At 40.4% G+C, this 23,930-nt stretch overlaps 1 protein-coding gene across 1 annotated transcript in view; it reads right to left on the reverse strand.

Moving 5' to 3' along the window:
* Window positions 1–14,843, reverse strand: part of loxa (lysyl oxidase a) — a 33,644-nt gene extending 18,801 nt beyond the window's left edge. The window contains exons 1-3 of the mRNA XM_061876287.1: window positions 14,157–14,843; window positions 4,302–4,410; window positions 3,880–4,011 (exon numbers count right to left, since the gene is read on the reverse strand). Of these exons, the coding sequence (XP_061732271.1) occupies window positions 3,880–4,011; window positions 4,302–4,410; window positions 14,157–14,736 (821 nt within the window). The 5' untranslated portion in view covers window positions 14,737–14,843. The remainder of the gene's footprint in view (window positions 1–3,879; window positions 4,012–4,301; window positions 4,411–14,156) is intronic.
* Window positions 14,844–23,930: the final 9,087 nt, after the last annotated feature.

The following is a 23,930-nucleotide window of genomic DNA, read 5'->3' on the forward strand; positions in this document are numbered from 1 at the left end:
TCCCCGGGCTTTGAATGTCCAAATCCAAGAGTTTTGGGTGTAACTGTACAAAATGAGCTACAGAGCTAGCCTAAAATGTTAGCATGCTTACATGAAAATGCTAATATTTAACATGTGTGCTAATGTTAGCATGCTTACAGTTAGCATCATTCATATAACAAATTATACGGTGTTTGGCTGGGGATCTAGAGAAAAAAAGTTTAAAATTAGCTAAAAAAGTTAGCATTTTAATGTTGCGCATGCTTACAGTTAGCATCATTCATATAACAAATTATACAGTGTTTGGCTGGGGATCTAGAGAAAAAAAGTTTAAAATTAGCTAAAAAAGTTAGCATTTTAATGTTAGCATGCTAACAGTTTGCATGTTTAATATAACGACTTATATGACTGTAAGGTGTATAGCTGTGAAAAATGAAAAAAAAATTGTAAAATTAGATGAAAGAGTTAGCATGGCTGCGACGAGGTGGCGACTTGTCCAGGGTGTACCCCGCCTTCCGCCCGATTTTAATAATAATAATGGATTAGATTTATATCGCGCTTTTCTATTGTTGGATACTCAAAGCGCTCACAGAGAAGTGGGACTCAACATTCATTCTGAGATAGGCGCCAGCGCCCCCCGTGACCCCAAAAGGGAATAAGCGGTAGAAAATGGATGGATGGATGGAGTTAGCATGCTTAAGTTAGCCTGTTTAACAGTTTGAGAACAACGTTTCTCAACCAGCTATTGCAAGGAATTTAGGGATTTTACCATCTACGCTCCGTAATATCATCAAAAGGTTCAGAGAATTTGGAGAAATCACTGCACGTAAGCGGCAAGGCTGAAAACCAACATTGAATGCTCATGACCTTATACCCCTCAGGCAGTACTGCATCCAAAAGTGACATCAGTGTGTAAAGGATATCACCACGTGCGGGCTCAGGAACACTTCAGAAAACCACTGTCAGTAACTACAGTTGGTCACTATATCTGTAAGGGTAAGTTAAAACTCTACTATGCAAAGCCAAAGCCATTTATCAACAACACCCAGACATTTCAAATAGTTTTGGGGAACTGTGGATGTTGTGTCCTCCAGAACAAAGTGGAAAAGAACTCTCCGGATTGTTTTAGGCATCTGTGATGGTATGGGGGTGTATTAGTGCCAAGGCATGGGTAGTGAAGTGAAGTGAATTATATTTATATAGCGCTTTTCTCAAGTGACTCAAAGCGCTTTACATAGTGACACCCAATATCTAAGTTACATTTAAACCAGTGTGGGTGGCCCTGGGAGCAAGTCGGTAAAGTGTCTTGCCCAAGGACACAACGGCAGTAACTAGGATAGTACAAGCGGGAATCGAACCTGCAACCCTCAAGTTGCTGACACGGCCACTGTACCAACCGAGCTCTGCCGCCCCGTAACTTACACATCTGTGAAGGCACCATTAATGCTGAAAGGTACATACAGGTTTTGGAGCAACATAAGTTGCCATCCAAGCAACGTTATCATGGACGCCCCTGCTTATTTCAGCAAGGGGACGGCGTGGCAGAGTTGGTAGTGGCTGTGCCAGCAATCTGAGGGTTACTGGTTCAATCCCCACCTTCTACCTTCCTAGTTTACGTCCGTTGTGTCCTTGGGAAAGACACTTCACCCTTGCTCCTGATGGGTGCTGGTTGGCGCCTTGCATGGCAGCTCCCTCTTTTAGTGTGTGAATATGTGTGTGAATGGGTAAATGTGGAAGTAGCGTCGAAGCGCTTTGAGTACCTTGAAGGTAGAAAAGCGCTATACAAGTACAACCCATTTATTAATTTCTTTATGTAACACTGATGACATCTATTAAACAAGACAAGAAGCAAGGAATTTGTCAGGCCATCAGTGTGTGAATGTGTGTGTGAATGGGTGAATGTGGAAATACTGTCAAAGCGCTTTGGGCTCCTTAAAAATGGGTAGAAAAGCGCTCTACAAGTACAACCCATTTACCATGACCTATTTACCAAGACGATGCCAAACCACGTGTTACAACAGCGTGGCTTCATAATAAAAGAGTGTGGGTACTAGACTGGCCTGCCTGTAGTCCAGACCTGTCTCCCATTGAAAATGTGTGGCGTATAATCAAGTTTTTACCAAGGTGCCGCTAGTCCAAGGCTCACCAACCTTTTTGAAACCAAGAGCTACTTCTTGGGTACTGATTAATGCGAAGGGCTACCAGTTTGATACACGCTTAAATAAATTGCCAGAAATAGCCAATTTGCTCAATTTACCTTTAATAACAACATAAATAAATAAATATATATATATAAAAATTTCGTCATACATATTTTTTTCCTTTTACGAAAGGTTTTTTGTAGAGAATAAATGATGAAAAGAACACTTAATTGAACGATTTAAAAGAGGAGAAAAAACACAAAAAAATGAAAGTTTTATTTTGAAACATAGCTTATCTTCAATTTCGACTCTTTAAAATTCAAAATTCAACCAAAAAAAAGAAGAGAAAAACTAGCTAATTCGAATCTTTTTGAAAAAAATTAAAATAAATAAATTATGGAACATCATTAGTAAGTAATTTTTCCTGATTAAGATTAATTTTAGAATTTTGATGACATGTTTTAAATAAGTTAAAATCCAATCTGGACTTTGTTTGAATATATAACAAATTGGACCAAGCTATATTTCTAACAAAGACAAATCATTATTTCTTCTAGATATTCCAGAACAAAAATTATAAAAGACATTCAAAAGACTTTAAAATAAGATTTACATTTGATTCTACAGATTTTCTAGATTTGCCAGGATAATTTTTTAGAATTTTAATCACAATAAGTTTGAAGAAATATTTCACAAATATTTTTCGTCATACCGATCCGTTGTGGTGAAGAAGGAGCTGAGCCGGAAGGCAAAGCTCTCAATTTACCGGTCGATCTACGTTCCCATCCTCACCTATGGTCAAAGTTTGGGTCATGACCGAAAGGATAAGATCACGGGTACAAGCGGCCCAAATTAGTTTCCTCCTCCCTTAGAGATAGGGCGAGAAGCTCTGCCATCCGGGAGGAACTCAAAGTAAAGCCGCTGCTCCTCCACATGGAGAGGAGCCAGATGAGGTGGTTCGGGCATCTGGTCAGGATGCCACTCGAACGCCTCCCTAGGGATGTGTTTAGGGCACGTCCAACCGGTAGGAGGCCACGGGGAAGACCCAGGACACGTTGGGAAGACTATGTCTCCCGGCTGGCCTGGGATCCCCCGGGAAGAGCTAGACGAAGTGGCTGGGGAGAGGGAAGTCTGGGTTTCCCTGCTTAGGCTGCTGCCCCCGCGACCCGACCTCGGATAAGCGGAAGAAGATGGATGGATGGATTTTTCGTCGACAAAACAGAAGTTAAAATGAAGAATTAAATTAGAATGTATTTATAATTCTTTACAATAAAAAAATAAATTTGCTTGAACATTGATTTAAATTGTCAGGAAAGAAGAGGAAGGAATTTAAAAGGTAAAAAGGTATATGTGTTTAAAAATCCTAAAAATAATTTTTAAGGTTGTATTTTTTCTCTAAAATTGTCTTTTTGAAAGTTATAAGAAGCAAAGTAAGAAAATACACACATTTATTCAAACAAGTGAAGACCAAGTCTTTAAAATATTTTCTCGGATTTTCAAATTCTATTTGAGTTTTGTCTCTCTTAGAATTAAAAATGTCCAGCAAAGCGAGTCAAGCTTGCTAGTCAATAAATAAAATTAAAAAAATAGAGGCAGCTCACTGGTAAGTGCTGCTATTTGAGCTATTTTTAGAACAGTCCCGCGGGCGACTCATCTGGTCATTACGGGCGACCTGTTGCCCGCGGGCACCGCGTTGGTGACCCCTGCACTGGTCTGTCTTACATATAAAACAGTGGATGGGGTGTGTTCAAATACCCACTGGTGACAGCTGTGCCACTCCCAGGCGTAACGCGGCCTGGTGGGGAGGAAGTCGGCCGTGCCCTGGTTCTTGACTCTCTGGGGGAAGCGCAGCAGCATGCGGCTGTCGTAGTCCCGGGCCGAGTGGGCTGAGCTGCACAATAAAAGAATAAAAGATGTCACACTCTGTCCTTTTTTTTTTCTCTTTCCTACAGTGGACGTGCAGTCCTCGGACGGAAAAAAAAAAAGCTTAAATGGTGGGTGGAAAAATAACCGGGAGACATGTTGTTTGGGTCCGCTGATGTGTTTACCATTCGGGCTTCTTTCCTGTGTTTACGTACCGTGGAGGCCATCACTGCTGGCAGCGTTCGGCTAATTTTAGCCGCTGTTAGCACTTTATGATGGGACTGTGAGTTACACTTTCCTTTTGTGTCCACAACTCACCTGGACAAGCAGTTCTCCTCGGCCGCACATCTCAGGTTGTACATCGACATGCTCTGGACGTAAGCGGCCGTCTGAATGTAGTAAGGGTCAAGCACCAGGTCAGGAAGACCTGCGACACACAAGTTTCACTTCCTTAAACATACAAAACAAGGGTATCTGCTTCGTCGGAATCCAGTTTATGCTTGTGGCTGAGCTGTTTTTAACACTTGCGCTGTGGGAGAGTGGCCGTACGCAACCCGGGGGTCCCTGGTTCAATCCCCACCTAGTACCAACCTCGTCACGTCCGTTGTGTCCTGAGCAAGACACTTCACCCTTGCTCCTGATGGGTGCTGGTTAGCGCCTTGCATGGCAGCTCCCTCCATCAGTGTGTGAATGTGTGTGTGAATGGGTAAATGTGGAAGTAGTGTCAAAGCGCTTTGAGTACCTTGAAGGTAGAAAAGCGCTATACAAGTACAACCCATTTATTTATTTATTTAACACTGATGACATTTATTAAACAAGACAAGAAGCAAGGAATTTGTCAGGCTTGTCCCTGACAGTTTGGTCTATGTCTTAGTTTTTCCTCAGCATTTGTCTTTGTTTCCTCTCTTTAGTTCCTGTCAGCACTCTTATTTTGGTTCTGTTTCCTGTTTTGTCTCCCTGAGTGCTGTGTCCCCTCAGCTGTGGCTGATTGGCACCTGGCCACACCTGGTGTCGATCAGCCAGCTACTATTTAGACCTGTTTTCTCCTCCAGTCAGGGCTGGATTATTGTCGTGTCGTGTTGTGTTGTTTCTTTGTTTGCTGTAAGCAATTCCCTGGATCCTGTTCCTGCTTCCTGGTTCCCTTTTCTTATTTTTAAATCAAATCATGTTTTCTTACGCAATGCCTGCCGCCTTCTCTGCGTCTTTGGGTTCGTCACGAACACAATCTGACAGAATTAAAGACAGACAGAATTTAGCTCAATCAAGGAGAAACGTGTAGACACTGTACCCTTGAACAGTGTCGAAAGATTGTACACCTCCTCTTTTATTTGGACTTTCCCCGATTACATGGCAACAGCTGCTTCTAAGGGTGGGGGGTCGTAAACAGCCATCACCCTTATCACAAAACAGTTTATAAAAAAGGTGCCTGGAGTGGAGTCAGGCCCTGCCTCCTTCCCGTGGATTACAATACACCAAAGAAACCGACACCGTCATGTCGCTCCCCATCCTACACAGTGGAGTTTTACAAGCCTTTTTCTTGGTAGGATCAAAGACATCTTTTGTCCTCTTTTGTCCTGTTTCTAAGGGAGTGGGGGTCGTAAACAGCTATCGCCTTTGGTTACAAAACAGTTCAAAGAAAAGGTCATAAAACAGTTCAAAGAAAAGGTGCCTGGAGGGAGGTCAGGCCCTGCTTCCTCTCCGCTTTGTAGATCTCGGGTCAAGACAAAAGCTTCCCGTGGATTACAATACACCAAAGAAACCGACACCGTCATGTCGCTCCCCATCCTACACAGTGGAGTTTAACAAGCCTTTTTCTTGGTAGGATCAAAGACATCTTTTGTCCTCTTTTGTCCTGTTTCTAAGGAAGGGGGGTTGTAAACAGCCATCGGCTGTGGTTACAAAACTGTTAAAAAAAAGGCGTAAAACAGTTCAAGGAAAAGGTGCCTGGGGGGAGCTCAGGCCCTGCCTCTTCTCTGCTTTGTAGATCTCGGGTCAAGACAAAATCTTCCCGTGGATTACAATACACCAAAGAAACCGACACCGTCATGTTGCTCCCCATACTACACAGTGGAGTTTAACAAGCCTTTTTCTTGGTAGGATCAAAGACATCTTTTGTCCTCTTTTGTCCTGTTTCTAAGGGAGTGGGGGTCGTAAACAGCTATCGCATTTGGTTACAAAACAGTTCAAAGAAAAGGTCATAAAACAGTTAAAAGAAAAGGTGCCTGGAGGGAGGTCAGGCCCTGCCTCCTCTCCGCTTTGTAGATCTCGGGTCAAGACAACATTTTCCCGTGGATTACAATACACCAAAGAAACCGACACCCTCATGTCGCTCCCCATCCTACACAGTGGAGTTTAACAAGCCTTTTTCTTGGTAGGATCAAAGACATCTTTTGTCCTCTTTTGTCCTGTTTCTAAGAGAGGGGGGTCGTAAACAGCTATTGCCTTTAGTTACAAAACAGTTCAAAGAAAAGGTCGTAAAACAGTTCAAAGAAAATGTGCCTGGGGGAAGGTCAGGCTTTGCCTCCTCTCCGCTTTGTAGATCTCGGGTCAAGACAAAATCTTCCTGTGGATTACAATACACCAAAGAAACCGACACCGTCATGTCGCTCCCCATCCTACACAATGGAATTTAACAAGCCTTTTTCTTGGTAGGATCAAAGACAGCTTTTGTCCTCTTTTGTCCAGTCTCTAAGGGAGGGGGGTCATAAACAGCCATCGCCTTTGGTTACAAAACTGTTCAAAGAAAAGGTTGTAAAACAGTTCAAAGAAAAGGTGTCTGGAGGGAGGTCAGGCCCTGCCTCTTCTCCGCTTTGTAGATCTCGGGTCAAGACAAAATCTTCCCGTGGATGACAATACATCAAAGAAACCAGCACCCTCAAGTCGCTCCCCATCCTACACAGTGGAGTTTTACAAGCCTTTTTCTTGGTAGGATCAAAGACATCTTTTGTCCTCTTTTGTCCTGTTTCTAAGGGAGTGGGGGTCATAAACAGCCATCGCCTTTGGTTACAAAACTGTTAAAAAAAAGGCGTAAAACAGTTCAAGGAAAAGGTGCCTGGAGGGAGGTGAGGCCCTGCCTCTTCTCTGCTTTGTAGATCTCGGGTCAAGACAAAATCTTCCCGCGGATTACAATACATCAAAGAAACCAACACCCTCATGTCGCTCCCCATCCTACACAGTGGAGTTTTACAAGCCTTCTGCTCGGTAGGACCAAAGACAGCTGTTGTCTTGTTTCAAAGGGAGGGGGGTCGTAAACAGCCATCGCCTTTGGTTACAAAACAGTTCAAAGAAAAGGTCATAAAACAGTTCAAAGAAAAGGTGCCTGGAGGAAGGTCAGGCTCTGCCTCCTCTCCGCTTTGTAGATCTCGGGTCAAGACAAAATCTTCCCGTGGATTACAATACACCAAAGAAACCGACACCGTCATGTCGCTCCCCATCCTACACAGTGGAGTTTAACAAGCCTTTTTCTTGGTAGGATCAAAGACAGCTTTTGTCCTCTTTTGTCCAGTTTCTAAGGGAGGGGGGTCATAAACAGCCATCGCCTTTGGTTACAAAACTGTTAGAAAACAGGGTCGTACGATCAAAGACAGCTTTTGTACTCTTTTTTTTATTTCACTTTTTTTGTGTTTTTGTTTATTTTTTATAGTATTTTTAGAACGTGCCGTGGGCCGTTAAAACATTAGCTGTGGGCCACAAATGGCCTCCGGGTCACACTTGCTACAGATATAGATTTTTAAAAATCTGATAAATCTATCGACAAAACGCAGAGCCTTTATTATAACTCTCTCTCTCTCTCTCTCTCTCTCTCTCTCTGCCCCACCCTCAGGAATAATGCTGCGTGCGCCCACCTTCACAATTTGTTTAGTTTTTAACCCCTTCTTAACCCTGAACGTACATTAAAAATACAAGCTACTCTAACTCAAAATGCCGGACATTTGAGGCATTTCAGAAACTCCACCCAGACAGCCCCGCAAAAGAGGATATGTCTTGGGAAAAGAGGACGTACGGTCAGTCTAGTACAGACCTGGGCAAATTTTACACTTGATTGTAAAATGTGTCAAAGGAAAGGGGGTGTGATGTTCATATTTTGTCAATATTCAGCTTTTTATCCTTCATAGAAAAATGTCAAATTCCATTATGTTTTTAGCATTCAATCAGACATTATTGTGAGGTTTTGTATTAGTGTTCATAAATATAGATATACAGGCCCCCAGACACACTTTTTTCTCTAAATGTGGCCCCCCCGAGTCAAAATAATTGCCCAGGCCTGGTTTAGTATAATAATAACAATCCAATCCAATCCACTTTATTTGTATAGCACATTTAAACAACATAAATGTTTCCAAAGTGCTGCACAACAATATTAAAAACAATATTCAAATATCCTTAGCTACACCAATGATTAAATAAAAAATAAAACCAATTTAAAAAAAAAAAATATATATATATGTATATATATATATATGTATATATATGTATATATATATATATATATATATATATATATTGCGATGAGGTGGCGACTTGTCCAGGGTGTACCCCGCCTTCCGCCCGATTGTAGCTGAGATAGGCGCCAGCGCCCTCCGCGACCCCAAAAGGGAATAAGCGGTAGAAAATGGATGGATGGATGGATATATATATATATATATATATATACATACATAAATAAATAAATATATATATATATATATATATATATATATATATATATATATATATATATATATATATATATATATATATATATATATATATATGTATGATTAAAAACGATTTTAAAGGATTAAACACTTTAACAAAACAGCTTACAGGTTACAAAACCTTCCCTTTGGTTGCTGACGTATGACACATACATGCACCAAATAAGCATAGAGATAGCCTAAAATTTTATTTTTTTAAATTATTTCATCCAAATAAACATTTTTTTTTTGAAAATTACAAAAAAATTACCCCCCAAAAATTACTTAAAAAAAAAAATTGAGATTCGAATATGATTAAAAAACATTTTTTACCACCCCTTTTTATTACATACCCGTATTATAGTTTGTAAAAAAAATTTTAAAAAAAACTTAAATACGTGCTTGTGTTATGACGAGGGGTTTTTCGCAATTAACTGTGAGGCTTGTTCTCCCGGGATGCAAACAGACTTTTCAGGGTAGCGGGTAGGAAAATATTTAATTCAAAAACTCAAAAGGATACAAACAAAAACAGAAAACAATCCGAGTTCAAAAAGTATTTACCACAAGCGAAAATAGCGACGTCACCTGATGCATGGAATACAAATTAGACTGTGGGGACGAGTGAACAAAAGGGGCAGGCTTAAATAGAGGGGAAAATCAAAATGCAGGTGCGCGAGAAAGACAGAAAGCAGGTGACAAAAATGCGTTACTATGGTAACGGAAACAAAACAGGAAGTGCCACCAGGAACTAAGAACATCAAATACTAAACAGGATGTCATAACAAAACAGAAAACCAGAATATGCCATGATCCAAGTAGCGGATCAGGATATTAACACTGTTTTAATAGTGCTGTAAAAATAAACAAATGTTACATAAGTCAAACAAGTCCATCTAAAAACTACTAATGCACTTATCAATCATTGCATCTATTTTTAGGATTGTCATCCTTTTAAATGTGTAGTCAGGGGGAAAAAAAACATACAGATATGTAATATTAAAAAAATAAATTAGATTTTTGAAAAAGTCCAAAAAGCCATTTATCAACAACACCCAGTGCCCGAGCCCATCTAAGATGGACTGATGCATAGTGGCAAAAGTGTTCTATTGTCTAACGAGTCCACATTTCAAATAGTTGAAATGTGGGTCAGTGAGGGGGGGTCCATGGAGAAGGATTCAAGGGGCCCAGAATCACTGACGTCATCAAGCATGAATCAGGAAAAGGCAAACAAGGTCTCTGCATGCTTTGAATGGGGAAAAGTGGCGCAATCTGGTGGACAAATAAACAATTTCAAGCATAAAACCGACATTTAAAATTTGAATATTAGAATAAAGTATTGGCTTAGTTTATGTGAAATCAAAACGTCGCTTTTTAATATCCCATCTGGCAAACTCCTCCTAGGGTTAGGGTTCCAAGGACCCTAGGGTTCCAAAAGTTCCAAAAACCTCTTAAAACATTGGTAACAAATTCGTAAAATCACCAGATGATCAAATGTTATTGACATAGAAATTAAAACCGGATGACAAAAAATACTTCAAATATAATGTTTCCCTTTTTTTCCCAAAGGCAAGGATGTTTACATAATTCCACAGTTTTTTTTTTAAATGTTTATTATTTTTTTATTTGGACGGGGATTTCCATAAAAGATGTGTAATGCTTATTCCATGGATTTTCCTGCATAATTTTTTTCTATTGTGAGATATAAAACTAAAAAAAGCACCTCTTAGCACTGTTTTAATAGTGCTGTAAAAATAAACAATGTTACATAAGTCAAACAAGTCCATCTCAAAACTAATAAAGCACTTATCAAACATTGCATCTATTTTTAGGATTGTCCTCCTTTCAAATGTGTAGTCAGGGGGAAAAAAACATACAGATATGCAATATTAAAAAAAGAAATTAGATTTTTGAAAAAGTCCAAAAAGCCATTTATCAACAACACCCAGTGCCCGAGCTCATCTAAGATGGACTGATGCAGAGTGGCAAAAGTGTTCTATTGTCTAACGAGTCCACATTTCAAATAGTTGAAATGTGGGTCAGTCAGGGGGGTCCATGGAGAAGGATTCAAGGGGCCCAGAATCACTGACGTCATCAAGCATGAATCAGGAAAAGGCAAACGAGGTCTCTGCATGCTTTGAATGGGGAATAGTGGCGCCCTCTGGTGGACAGATATACGATTTCGAGCATAAAACCGACGTTTAAATATGAATATTAGAATAAAGTATCGGATTAGTTTATGTGACATTAAAAATAACCACTTAAAACATTGGTAACAAATTCATAAAACCACCAGATGATTAAATGTTATTGACATAGAAATTAGAACCGGATGACAAAAAATACTTCAAATGTGATTTTTTTGTTTCCCTTTTTTTTCCCCAAAGGCAAGGATGTTTACTTAATTCCACTGTTTTGTTTTTTTGTTTGGACGGGGTTATTCCATAAAAGATGTGTATTGCTTATGCTGTACTGCATGCTTTGAATGGGGAATAGTGGCGCCATCTGGTGGACAAATATACGATTTTCAGCATTCTATTTGAGTTATTTTGAGTTGACAACCCCCTGGTGCTGTTTTGTACTGGTTTTGTACTCATTTTGATTATTATTTCTCAACTGTTTGTAAATGTTGCAATCTATAAATAAAGGTTTATAAAATAAAATAAATTTTAAAAAAAGTAATGGGGAAAAGTGGCGCCATCTAGTGGCCAAATATAAGAATTTAAGCATAAAGCCGACGTTTAAATGTGAATATTAGAATAAAGTATTGGATTAGCTTATGTGGAATCAAAAATTTCTCTTTTTAATATCTCATCTGGCAAACTCCTCTTAAGTTAAGTTAAAATTAAGTTAAGTTAAGTTAAGTTAAAGTGCCAATGATTGTCACACACACACTAGGTGTGGTGAAATTTGTCTTCTGCATTTGACCCATCCCCTTGATCACCCCCTGGGAGGTGAGGGGAGCAGTGAGCAGCAGCGGTGGCCACGCCCAGGGAATAATTTTTGGGTGATTTACTCCCCAATTCCAAGCCTTATTGCTGAGTTCAGAGCAGGGAGGTAATGGCTCCCATTTTTATAGTCTTTGGTATGACTCGGCCGGGGTTTGAACTCACGACCTACCTATCTAAGGGCGGACACTCTAACCCAGGGGTCCCAAAACTGCATTGGGTTAAAATAATTTGGCCGGGGGCCGGGCTGTATATATATATATATATATATATATATATATATATATATATATATATATACATATATATATATTGTCAAAGTTAGTTTGTGATGAACCCCAAGATGCAGAGAAGGAGGCAGGCATTTTGCAGGTAAACATGTTTTAATTAAAATACTAGAACAAGAACAGAAGGGGTACAACAGAAAGCGCGCACGAGGCGGATAACAAAACTAAAAGAACTAGCATGGGAGCTAGAAAACCAAAGGAGCCTAGCATGGAAACTAGCGGGTAGCGAGCAGGAAAACAGAAGTCGTCACTTGTAGAATGAAAACAAAACGGAAGCAGGGAACAAAAGACAGTAAGTTACAAACAGATACCGAAATATAGCTCACCGCTACGCTGCAATGACACCACACGAAACGACACGACAGGAGTGACAATACGGAAGTGACATCGACATGACAATAATCCAGCACTCGACTGGAGGACAAAACAGGCTCAAATAGGAATCGGGCTGATTGACACCAGGTGTGCCCAGGGGCCAATCAGCCGCAGCTGAGGGGAAACAGCGCACGGTAAAAAAAAAACAGGAAACACACAAAATAAGAGCGCTGACAAGAACTAAAGACAGGAAATACTACACACACACAGAGGAAAAAACTAAAACACAAATTGCCAGGGGCAAGCCTGACATATATATATATAAATAAATAAATAATAAATGGGTTGTACTTGTATAGCGCTTTTCTACCTTCAAGGTACTCAAAGCGCTTTAACACTACTTCCACATTTACCCATTCACACACACATTCACACACTGATGGAGGGAGCTGCCATGCAAGGCGCCAACCAGCATCCATATATATATATATATATATATATATATATATATATATATTTTGTTGTTGTTGTTGTTGTTGTTGTTTTTATAGTATATAAAAACAATATATAACAATATATAGTATATATATACTATATTTATAATATATATATATACACATATATATGTATATATATATGTATATATATATATATATATATATATATATATGTATATATATATATATATATATATATATATATATATATATATATATATATATATATATATATATATATATATATATATATATATGTATATATATTTTAAAAGGTTAATTTGTTCAACCTTGGCCCGAGGCTTTGTTCAGTTTTAAATGTTGGTCCACTCTGTATTTGAGTCTGACACCCCTGCTTTATAGTCATATCCAACGACGAATTTTTATTGTCAACTGAATAGTGTTCCTCCGGACTTTTTTCAACGCAAAAAATGTGCCTCGGCTCCAAAAAGGTTGAAAAACACTGCACTAGACCAGTGGTCCCCAACCACCGGGCCGTGGCCCGATTGGTACCGGGCCGCAGAAGAATTTTTTATTTAAAAAAAAAGAAAAACATTTTTTTTTTTTTTATCCAACATAAAAAACACAATATACACTTACAAATAGTGCACAAACCACAAAAAACTCCCTTTTTCATGACAACAACGTCCCTTTTTCATGACAAAGAATAAAAAAATAAAAATAAAAATAAAAGGACACCGCCCCTCCTCCCCCTCCCCCCCCCACCCACCCGGGCCGCGGGACAAATTATTAAGCGTTGACCGGTCCGCGGACACAAAAAGGTTGGGGACCACTGCACTAGACCAGTGGTCCCCAACCACCGGGCCGCAGAAGAATTTTTGATAAAATAATAATAAAAAAATGTTTTTAAATTTTATTTTAGTTTATTGTTTTATTAAATCAACATAAAAAACACAATATACACTTACAAATAGTGCACCAACCACAAAAAACTCCCTTTTTCATGACAAAGAAGAAAAAAAAAAGAAGAAAAAAAGGACCCCCCACCCCCGGGCCGCGGGACAAATTATTAAGCGTTGACCGGTCCGCGGACACAAAAAGGTTGAGGACCACTGCACTAGACCAGTGGTCCCCATCCACCCGATTGGTACCGGGCCGCAGAAGAATTTTTTATGAAAAAAAAAAATTATAATAATAAAAATTATTTATTTTATTTTATTTTAGTTTATTTTTTTATTAAATCAACATAAAAAAACACAATATACACTTACAAATAGTGCACCAACCACAAAAAACTCCCTTTTTCATGACAAAGAAGAAAAAAAAAAAAAAAAAAAGGACCCCCCCCTGGGCCGCGGGACAAATTATTAAGCGTTGACCGGTCCGCAGATACAAACAAGTTGGGGCCCACTGCACTAGACCACTGAGCAGCTCAAGCAACACGGAATTAAAAAGCGGAGTTGACAGAACCGAGCCCTGCCCTGACTCTTACCGTACTGATGGTACCTTGTGCCATATCCGGGTCTGGACCTGGACCTGGGCCTCTCGTACACGTCATAGTGGTTGTAGTACGGGTTGTCGCTGTCTATGGACTTGGACGGGTCGTAGGGGTCGTCGCCCATCATCATGTCGTCCCTGGGCAGAGGCGGGCTGACGGTGACTTTCTCCCGGGTGTCATTCGCCTGCCGGCTATGTTCCGCCTCCTGGACTTTGCGGTGCTCTCGCCCGCGCACCAGCCGCTGCAGCGCCGCCGGGAGCGTCTCGGAGGCGGCAGGTGGCGGCGGCGTCTCCTGCTGCTGCTGCGGCTGGCGGGTGTTGTCGTGGATGACGGTGAGCGGGCGCGGCTGCACGCGCTCCGGGGGCGCGCCCCGCCGCCTGGGCGCCTGGTACTCCGCGCCCTGCGTCAGGAGGCTGAAGACGTTGCCGTTGTGCGACCACTGCAGAGTCTGCCGGAGGGCGGCTTTCGGCTTATTAGTCCCGGGGTGCCGCTGACATCGCGCCCCTTGCAGGGTGACGACCAATAAATAGACGCAGGCGTATGCGTAAAGTGGCGTGCCGGCGCGGGATCCCATGGTCGTGACCGTGGCACTTGTCCTTGTATAAGAGAGTTACAGATCCAGCATGTCTGTCAGGGAAGTCACATATTGCTCCACGCCAGCAGCCTCCAGATGATGATGATGATGGGGAGGAGGAGGAGCTGCGTGGATTTGGCATCACGGCACGTGTTACACAAGGAGCGCTCATGTAACTGCCGAGTACGTGACGTCCCTGTGATAACGCGTGGAGTTCTGGCCGTGGAAGAATGCTTTCGAACTCTACAAGTCCCACATTGTACCTTTTTCCGAGTCCATGACAAATATAATGAGTATAACAGCAATAGACTGTCACCTAACGAATGGCTCATCAAATATGCGTCCGTGTTACCCTTTCTAGAAGAAAAATGCCCTATGCCTGCCTTGTTTTCAGCTCGACAAAGTGTTGAAATAGGGTTGTACAGTATACCGGTACTATACTAGTACTATACTATAGCTAGTATAGTACCGGTATACCGATACTATACTATCAATCAATCAATCAATCAATGTTTATTTATATAGCCCCAAATCACAAATGTCTCGAAGGACTGCACAAATCATTACGACTACAACATCCTCGGAAGAACCCACAAAAGGGGCAAGGAAAACTCACACCCAGTGGGCAGGGAGAATTCACATCCAGTGGGACGCCAGTGACAATGCTGACTATGAGAAACCTTGGAGAGGACCTCAGATGTGGGCAACCCCCCCCCTCTAGGGGACCGAAAGCAATGGATGTCGAGCGGGTCTAACATGATACTGTGAAAGTTCAATCCATAGTGGCTCCAACACACAGCCGCGAGAGTTCAGTTCAAGCGGATCCAAGACAGCAGCGAGAGTCCCGTCCACAGGAAACCATCTCAAGCGGAGGCGGATCAGCAGCGTAGAGATGTCCCCAACCGATACAGGCGAGCGGCCCATCCTGGGTCTCGACTCTGGACAGCCAGTACTTCATCCATGGTCATCGGACCGGACCCCCTCCACAAGGGAGGGGGGGACATAGGAGAAAGAAAAGAAGCGGCAGATCAACTGGTCGAAAAAGGAGGTCTATTTAAAGGCTAGAGTATACAGATGAGTTTTAAGGTGAGACTTAAATGCTTCTACTGAGGTAGCATCTCGAACTGTTACCGGGAGGGCATTCCAGAGTACTGGAGCCCGAACGGAAAACGCTCTATAGCCCGCAGACTTTTTTTGGGCTCTAGGAATCACTAATAAGCCGGAGTCTTTTGAACGCAGATTTCTTGCGGGGACATACGGTACAATACAATCGGCAAGATAGGATGGAGCTAGACCGTGTAGTATTTTATACGTAAGTAGTAAAACCTTAAAGTCACATCTTGAGTGCACAGGAAACCATCTCAAGCGGAGGCGGATCAGCAGCGTAGAGATGTCCCCAACCGATACAGGCGAGCGGTCCATCCTGGGTCCCGACGAGCGGTCCATCCTGGGTCTCGACTCTGGACAGCCAGTACTTCATCCATGGTCATCGGACCGGACCCCCTCCACGAGGGAGGGGGGGGACATAGGAGAAGTAGCTATAGTTTCATTAGTATCCCGGCAGAGGTGGGTAGAGTAGCCAGAAATTGTACTCAAGTAAGAGTACAGTTACTTTAGAGATGTATTACTCAAGTAAAAGTAAGGAGTAGTCACCCAAATATTTACTTGAGTAAAAGTAAAAAGTATGTTGTGAAAAAACTACTCAAGTACTGAGTAACTGATGAGTAACCTGTTTGTTTAATGATGACGACAACAAATAATGCACAAAAACATCAAAATAGCAACGAGCAAATTCAGAGCCAGGAATATCTCTTAAGCAACTAAAACAATAATATATATCAAGTAATAGTACATTAAAATAAAATAAAAAAATGGCACTTTGAGCCAGAATAACTTAACAGCACCATAGGCTCAGTAGGCATTCATTGATTTGATTGATTGATTGAAACTTGTATTAGTAGATTGCACAGTACAGTACATATTCCGTACAATTGACCATTAAATGGTAACACCCCAATAAGTTTTACAACGTTTATCAATTACATAATAAATGACCAAATTAAAGGTGTGTTAATGAATATACATGCATGTTTAACATATAGATTCCTATCTTTCATAAAGACAAGAATATAAGTTGGTGTATTACCTGATTCTGATGACTTGCATTGATTGGAATCAGATGTCCACGTTTTAAAATGGAGGAGAAAAAAAGTTCCTCTTTTCTGTCTAATACCACATGAAAGTCGTTGGTTTTTGGCATCTTATTTGTCCAGCTTCCATATTCGTTTTGATACACTTTACAAGAAATACATTGGCGGCAAACTCCGTAGCTTGCTCGCTTGTTTGCGCTGGCTTTCGGAGACTCTTATTTTGTTAGCGCAGGGGCGATGGAGCGGCGCTTTTATTGTGAAGACAGGAACTGTGCGATCAGCCTTTAGGCTTTTGACGGGAAGTACGGTTGAAATAAAAAGGGTCTTTTTTCCTTTACACTTTTGATTGATTGAAACTTTTATTAGTAGATTGCACAGTACAGTACATATTCTGTACAATTGACCACTAAATGGTAACACCCCAATAAGTTTTTTAACTTGTTCAAGTTGGGTCATGTGACCGCCTGCCTCTGTTTGATTGGTCCAACGTCACCAGTGACTGCATATGATTGGTGAAACACAGGCATGCGTAATTCCTACTTTGAAGCTCTGTCATTAACCAAAACAAACATTAACAGATCGATAAAAAAAAGTAGCGAGTAGCGAGCTGAATGTAGATAAATGGAATGGAGTAAAGGTAGCGTTTCTTCTCTATAAATATACTCAAGTAAAAGTAAAAGTATGTTGCATAAAAACTACTCGTAGAAGTACAATTTAACCCAAAAGTTACTCAAGTAAATGTAACGGAGTAAATGTAACGTGTTACTACCCACCTCTGTATACCGGTATACTAATGAATCTCCCATTTACCATGAATTGATTAATGTGTACCCCGAATGAAACAAGTTGAAAAATGATTGCTGGTGAAACCACTTAGTGGTCAACCGGTAGGTATACCGGTACTACTACCAGTATACCGGAAGTAGTAGTAGTACTGGTATACCAGTACTAGTACTAGTATAGTACCGGTACACTAATGAATCACCCATTTACCATGAATTGATTAATGTGTACCCCAAATTAAACAAGTTGAAAAATGTTTGCTGGTGTTACCACTCAGTGGTCAACCGGTAGCTATACCGGTACTACTACCAGTATACCGGAAGTAGTAGTAGTACTGGTGTACCAGTACTAGTATAGTACCGGTACACTAATGAATCACCCATTTACCATGAATTGATTAACGTAGACAGTAGTAGTACCGGTATACCGGTACTATACTAGCTATAGTTTCATTAGTATACCGGTATACTAATGAATCACCCATTTACCATGAATTGATTAATGTGTACCCCGAATTAAACAAGTTGAAAAATGATTGCTGGTGTTACCATTTAGGGGTCAACCGGTAGGTATACCGGTACTACTACCGGTATACCGGTAGTTGTAGTATTAGTGCTGGTATACCAGTGCTAGTACTAGTATAGTGCCGGTACACTAATGAATCACCCATTTACCATGAATTGATTAACGTAGACAGTAGTAGTACCGTTATACCGGTACTATACTAGCTATAGTTTAATTAGTATACCGGTATACTAATGAATCACCCATTTACCATGAATTGATTAATGTGTACCCCAAATTAAACAAGTTGAAAAATGTTTGCTGGTGTTACCACTCAGTGGTCAACCGGTAGGTATACCGGTACTACTACTACTATCGGTACTACTACCACCGGTATACCGGAAAATACATAATTGATCTCAACCGGTAGGTATACCGGTACTACTACAGGTATACCGGTATAGTAGTAGTATTGGTATACCAGTACTAGTACTAGAATAGAACCGGTACACTAATGAATCACCTATTTACCATGAATTGATTAACGTAGACAGTAGTAGTACCGGTTTACCGGTACTATACTAGTATAGTTTCATTAATATACCGGTATTAGTATAGTACCGGTATACTAATGAATCACCAATTTACCATGAATTGATTAACGTGGACCCCGACTTAAACAAGTTGAAACATGTATTCTGGTGTTACCATTTAGGGGTCAACCGGTAGGTATACCGGTATACCGGTACTACTACTACTACCGGTATACCGGAAAATAGATAATTGATCTCAATGGGATTTTACCTGGATAAATAAAGGCTAGATAAAAATACCCATAGTAATACCGGTACTAGTACTAGTATAGTACCGGTACTAGTATATACTAATTAATCACCAATTTACCATGAATTGATTAACGTGGACCCCGACTTAAACAAGTTTAAAAACTTATTGGGGTGTTACCATTTAGTGGTCAATTGTACGGAATATGTACTGTACTGTGCAATCTACTAATACAAGTTTGAATCAATTCATCAATCCATCAATCAATCAATCATATTCGGTACTATACCGCCTCTAAAAAGTACCAGTTGTGTCCGTGGAAGAATGCTTTCAAACTTTACAATTCGCCACATTGTACCTTTTTCCCCCATCCGAGTCCATGACAAATACAATGAGTAAAACAGCAATAGTCTGTTCCAAAGTCAAACTGTCGCCGTCGCCTAACTTTGAACGACTCTAGGATTTACATGATGTCACGTCCGGTTAATCAAATATGCGTACTGGTAGTAGTAGTAGTAGTACCGGTATACCGGTACTAGTACTAGTATAGTACTGGTACTAGTATTGTAGCGGTATACTTGTCAGGCTTGCCTCTGACAGTTTGACTATGTTTTAGTTTTTCCTCTGCTTTTGTCTTTGTTTCCTCTGTGTGTAGTGTTTCCTGTCAGCGCTCTTATTTTGCTGGTTTCCCGTCTTTCTCCCTGAGTGCTGTGTTCCCCCTCAGCTGTGGCTGATTGGCACCTGGCCACACCTGGTGTCAATCAGTCCGCTCCTATTTAGACCTATCTTCCCATCCAGTCACTGCCGGATTATTGTATTGCATGTCGCACTTGTCATTGCTACCTGTCGTGTCGTATATTGTCGTGTCAATGCAGCGTTGCGTTAAGCTATGTTTGATAGCGGTTTTTAGCTTACTGTCTTTTGTTCCCTGCTTCCAGTTTGTTTTTTAAGTACAAGTACGACTTCTGTTTTACATGCTAAAGTTCCTTTTTGTTTTCTAGCTCCCATGGTAGCTCTCTTAGTTTGTTGTCAGCCCACGTGTGTGCTTTTTGTTTGTACCCTTTGTTTGGTTTTGTTGTAGTATTTTATATTAAAACCATGTTTCGTTATTCAATGCCTGCCTCCATCTCTGCATCTTGGGGTTCGTCACCAACTAACTGTGACAATACTATTCAATCACCAATTTACCATGAATTGATTAACGTAGACAGTAGTAGTACCGGTATACCAGTACTATACTTGTACAATTTCATTAGTAAACCGGTATTAGTATAGTACCGGTATACTAATGAATCACCAATTTACCATGAATTGATTAACATGGACCTCGACTTAAACAAGTTGAAACATTTATTCTGGTGTTACCATTTAGTGGTCAACCGGTAGGTATACCAGTACTACTACCGGTATACCAATAGTAGTAGTAGTACTGGTATACCAGTACTAGTACTAATATAGTACCGGTACACTAATGATTCACCAATTTACCATGAATTGATTAACGTAGACAGTAGTAGTACCGGTATACCGGTACTATACTAGTATAGTTTCATTAGTGTACCGACCGGTATTTTAACAAATCACCAATTTACCATGAATTGATTAACGTAGGCCTTAGTAGTACCGGTATACCAGTACTATACTAGTATAGTTTCATTACTATACCGGTATTAGTATAGTACCGGTATACTAATGATTCACCAATTTACCATGAATTGATTTACGTAGACAGTACTAGTACCGTACTAGTTTAGTTTCATTAGTATACCGGTACTATACTAGTACCGGTATACTAATGAATCACCAATTTACCATGAATTGATTAACTTTGACCCCGACTTAACCTCTTAAGGCCCAAGCTGTTTGTTAACATGCTTTTTTATTTTTTATTTCTCTTTGCTATTTGGGCTTATTGGACCCTAATTAGAATAAAATCTAAGAATCATCTTTTGATATGATGTACTTAGTCCATATGTACACAAACGTGTACTTCATGTTTAGTGACAAACTAATTTTTATTTTTACACTTTTTCCCCACCAAATTCTATTGTATGTTATACTCCAGATGGCAGTATAAGTATCCACATAAGTGGCCATAAGACCCCAATTCAGTAGTGTCAACAATTTAGGAAATAAGAGCTAAAAGGTGCTGTCCACGCATGTGGACACTAAGCCTTTAGAATTGAAAACCTTATTAGGGTGTTACCATTTAGTGGTCAATTGTACAGAATATGTACTGTACTGAGTAGTCTACTTATAAAAGTTTCATTCAATCAATCATATTCGGTACTATACCCCCTCTAAAAAGTATTGTTCCACCGCCTCACCAAATATAAATATATATATTTTTTGTTATCTTGTCCAGCCAGTCAAACCATATTGTTGATGTAGATGATCTATATCGGCTGTGCAGATTTACTTTACACAAGTGTGTGATACTTCTCCTGTTGCCTTATTTGTATTTGACTTTATTAAATGGATTTATATTATTATTTGTTGCAGCTGGGCCGGAACAGGAGGGGATAAAAAGAGGAAAAAAAAGGAAGACGAAGGTGGGAATTGCAAAGAAAAGAGGGGGATAAGACAGAGAGACGACCACAACAACAACAAACGTAACCATAACAACAACAAGGACAACAACAACAGTCTTTGGTATGACTCGGTCTCGGGGTTTCAACTCACGACCTACCCATCTCAGGGCAGATGTCGGTGAGATTGACTATGAGAAACCTTGGAGAGGAAAGCAAATGTGGGTAACACCCCCTAACATAATAGTGTGAGAGTCCAGTTCATAGTGGATCTAACATAATAGTGAGAGTCCAGTCCATAGTGGATCTAACATAATAGTGAAAGTCCAGTCCATAGTGGATCTAACATAATAGTGAGAGTCCAGTCCATTGTGGATCTAACATAATAGTGAGAGTCCAGTCTATAGTGGATCTAACATAATTGTGTGAGAGTCCAGTCCATAGTGGATCTAACATAATAGTGAGAGAGTCCAGTCCATAGTGGATCTAACATAATAGTGAGAGTCCAGTCCATTGTGGATCTAACATAATAGGGAGAGTCCAGTCTATAGTGGATCTAACATAATAGTGAGAGTCCAGTCTATAGCGGATCTAACATAATTGTGTGAGAGTCCAGTCCATAGTGGATCTAACATAATAGTGTGAGAGTCCAGTCCATAGTGGATCTAACATAATAGTGAGAGTCCAGTCCGTAGTGGATCTAGCATAATAGTGTGAGAGTTCAGTCCCTAGTGGATCTAACATAATAGTGTGAAAGTCCAGTCCGTAGTGGATCTAACATAATAGTGTGCGAGTCCAGTCCATAGTGGATCTAACATCATAGTGACAGTCCAGTCCGTAGTGGATCCAACATAATAGTGTGAGAGTCCAGTCCGTAGTGGATCTAACATAATAGTGTGAGAGTCCAGTCCATAGTGGATCTAACATAATAGTGTGAGAGTCCAGTCTATAGTGGATCTAACATAATAGTGTGAGAGTCCAGTCCATAACGGATCCAACATAATAGTGAGAGTCCAGTCCATAGTGGATCTAACATAATAGTGAGATTCCAGTCCATAGTGGATCTTACATAATAGTGTGAGTCCAGTCCATAGTGGATCTAACATAATAGTGAGAGTCCAGTCCATAGTGGATCTAACATGATAGTGTGAGAGTCCAGTCCATAGTGGACCTAACATAATAGTGAGAGTCCAGTCCATAGTGGATCTAACAAAATAGTGAGAGTCCAGTCCATAGTGGATCTAACATAATAGTGAGGTAGTCCAGTCCATAGTGGATCTAACATAATAATGTGAGAGTCCGGTCCATAGTGGATCTAACATAATAGAGTGAGAGTGTAATGCATAGTGGATCGAACAATATTGTGAGAGTCCAGTCCAAAGTGGATCTAACATAATAGTGTGCGAGTCCAGTCCGTAGTGGATCTAACATAATAGTGTGAGAGTCCAGTCCATAGTGGATCTAACATAATAGTGTGAGAGTTTAGTCCATAGTGGATCTAACATAATAGAGTGAGAGTGTAATCCATAGTGGATCTAACAATATTGTGAGAGTCCAGTCCAAAGTGGATCTAACATAATAGTGTGAGAGTTTAGTCCATAGTGGATCTAACATAATAGAGTGAGAGTGTAATCCATAGTGGATCTAACAATATTGTGAGAGTCCAGTCCAAAGTGGATCTAACATAATAGTGAGAGTCCAGTCCGTAGTGGATCTAACATAATAGTGAGAGTTCAGTCCATAATGGATCTAACATAATAGTGTGAGAGTTTAGTCCATAGTGGATCTAACATAATAGAGTGAGAGTGTAATCCATAGTGGATCTAACATAATAGAGTGAGAGTGTAATCCATAGTGGATCTAACAATATTGTGAGAGTCCAGTCCAAAGTGGATCTAACATAATAGTGAGAGTCCAGTCCATAGTGGATCTAACATAATAGTGTGCGAGTCCAGTCCATAGTGAATCTAACATAATAGTGTGAGAGTCCAATCCATAGTGGATCTAACATAATAGTGAGAGTCCAGTCCATAGTGGATCTAACATCATAGTGTGAGAGTCCAGTCCATAGTGGATCTAACATAATAGTGAGAGTCCAGTCCATAGTGGATCTAACATGATAGTGTGAGAGTCCAGTCCATAGTGGACCTAACATAATAGTGAGAGTCCAGTCCATAGTGGATCTAACAAAATAGTGAGAGTCCAGTCCATAGTGGATCTAACATAATAGTGAGGTAGTCCAGTCCATAGTGGATCTAACATAATAGTGTGAGAGTCCAGTCCATAGTGGATCTAACATAATAGTGAGAGTCCAGTCCATAGTGGATCTAACATAATAGTGTGAGAGTCCAGTCCATAGTGGATCTAACATAATAGTGTGAGAGTCCAGTTCATAGTGGATCTAACATAATAGTGAGAGTCCAGTCCATAGTGGATCTAACATAAT

This window comes from Nerophis ophidion, linkage group LG17, assembly GCF_033978795.1.
Source record: "Nerophis ophidion isolate RoL-2023_Sa linkage group LG17, RoL_Noph_v1.0, whole genome shotgun sequence".
Classification (NCBI taxonomy): Eukaryota; Metazoa; Chordata; class Actinopteri; order Syngnathiformes; family Syngnathidae; genus Nerophis; species Nerophis ophidion.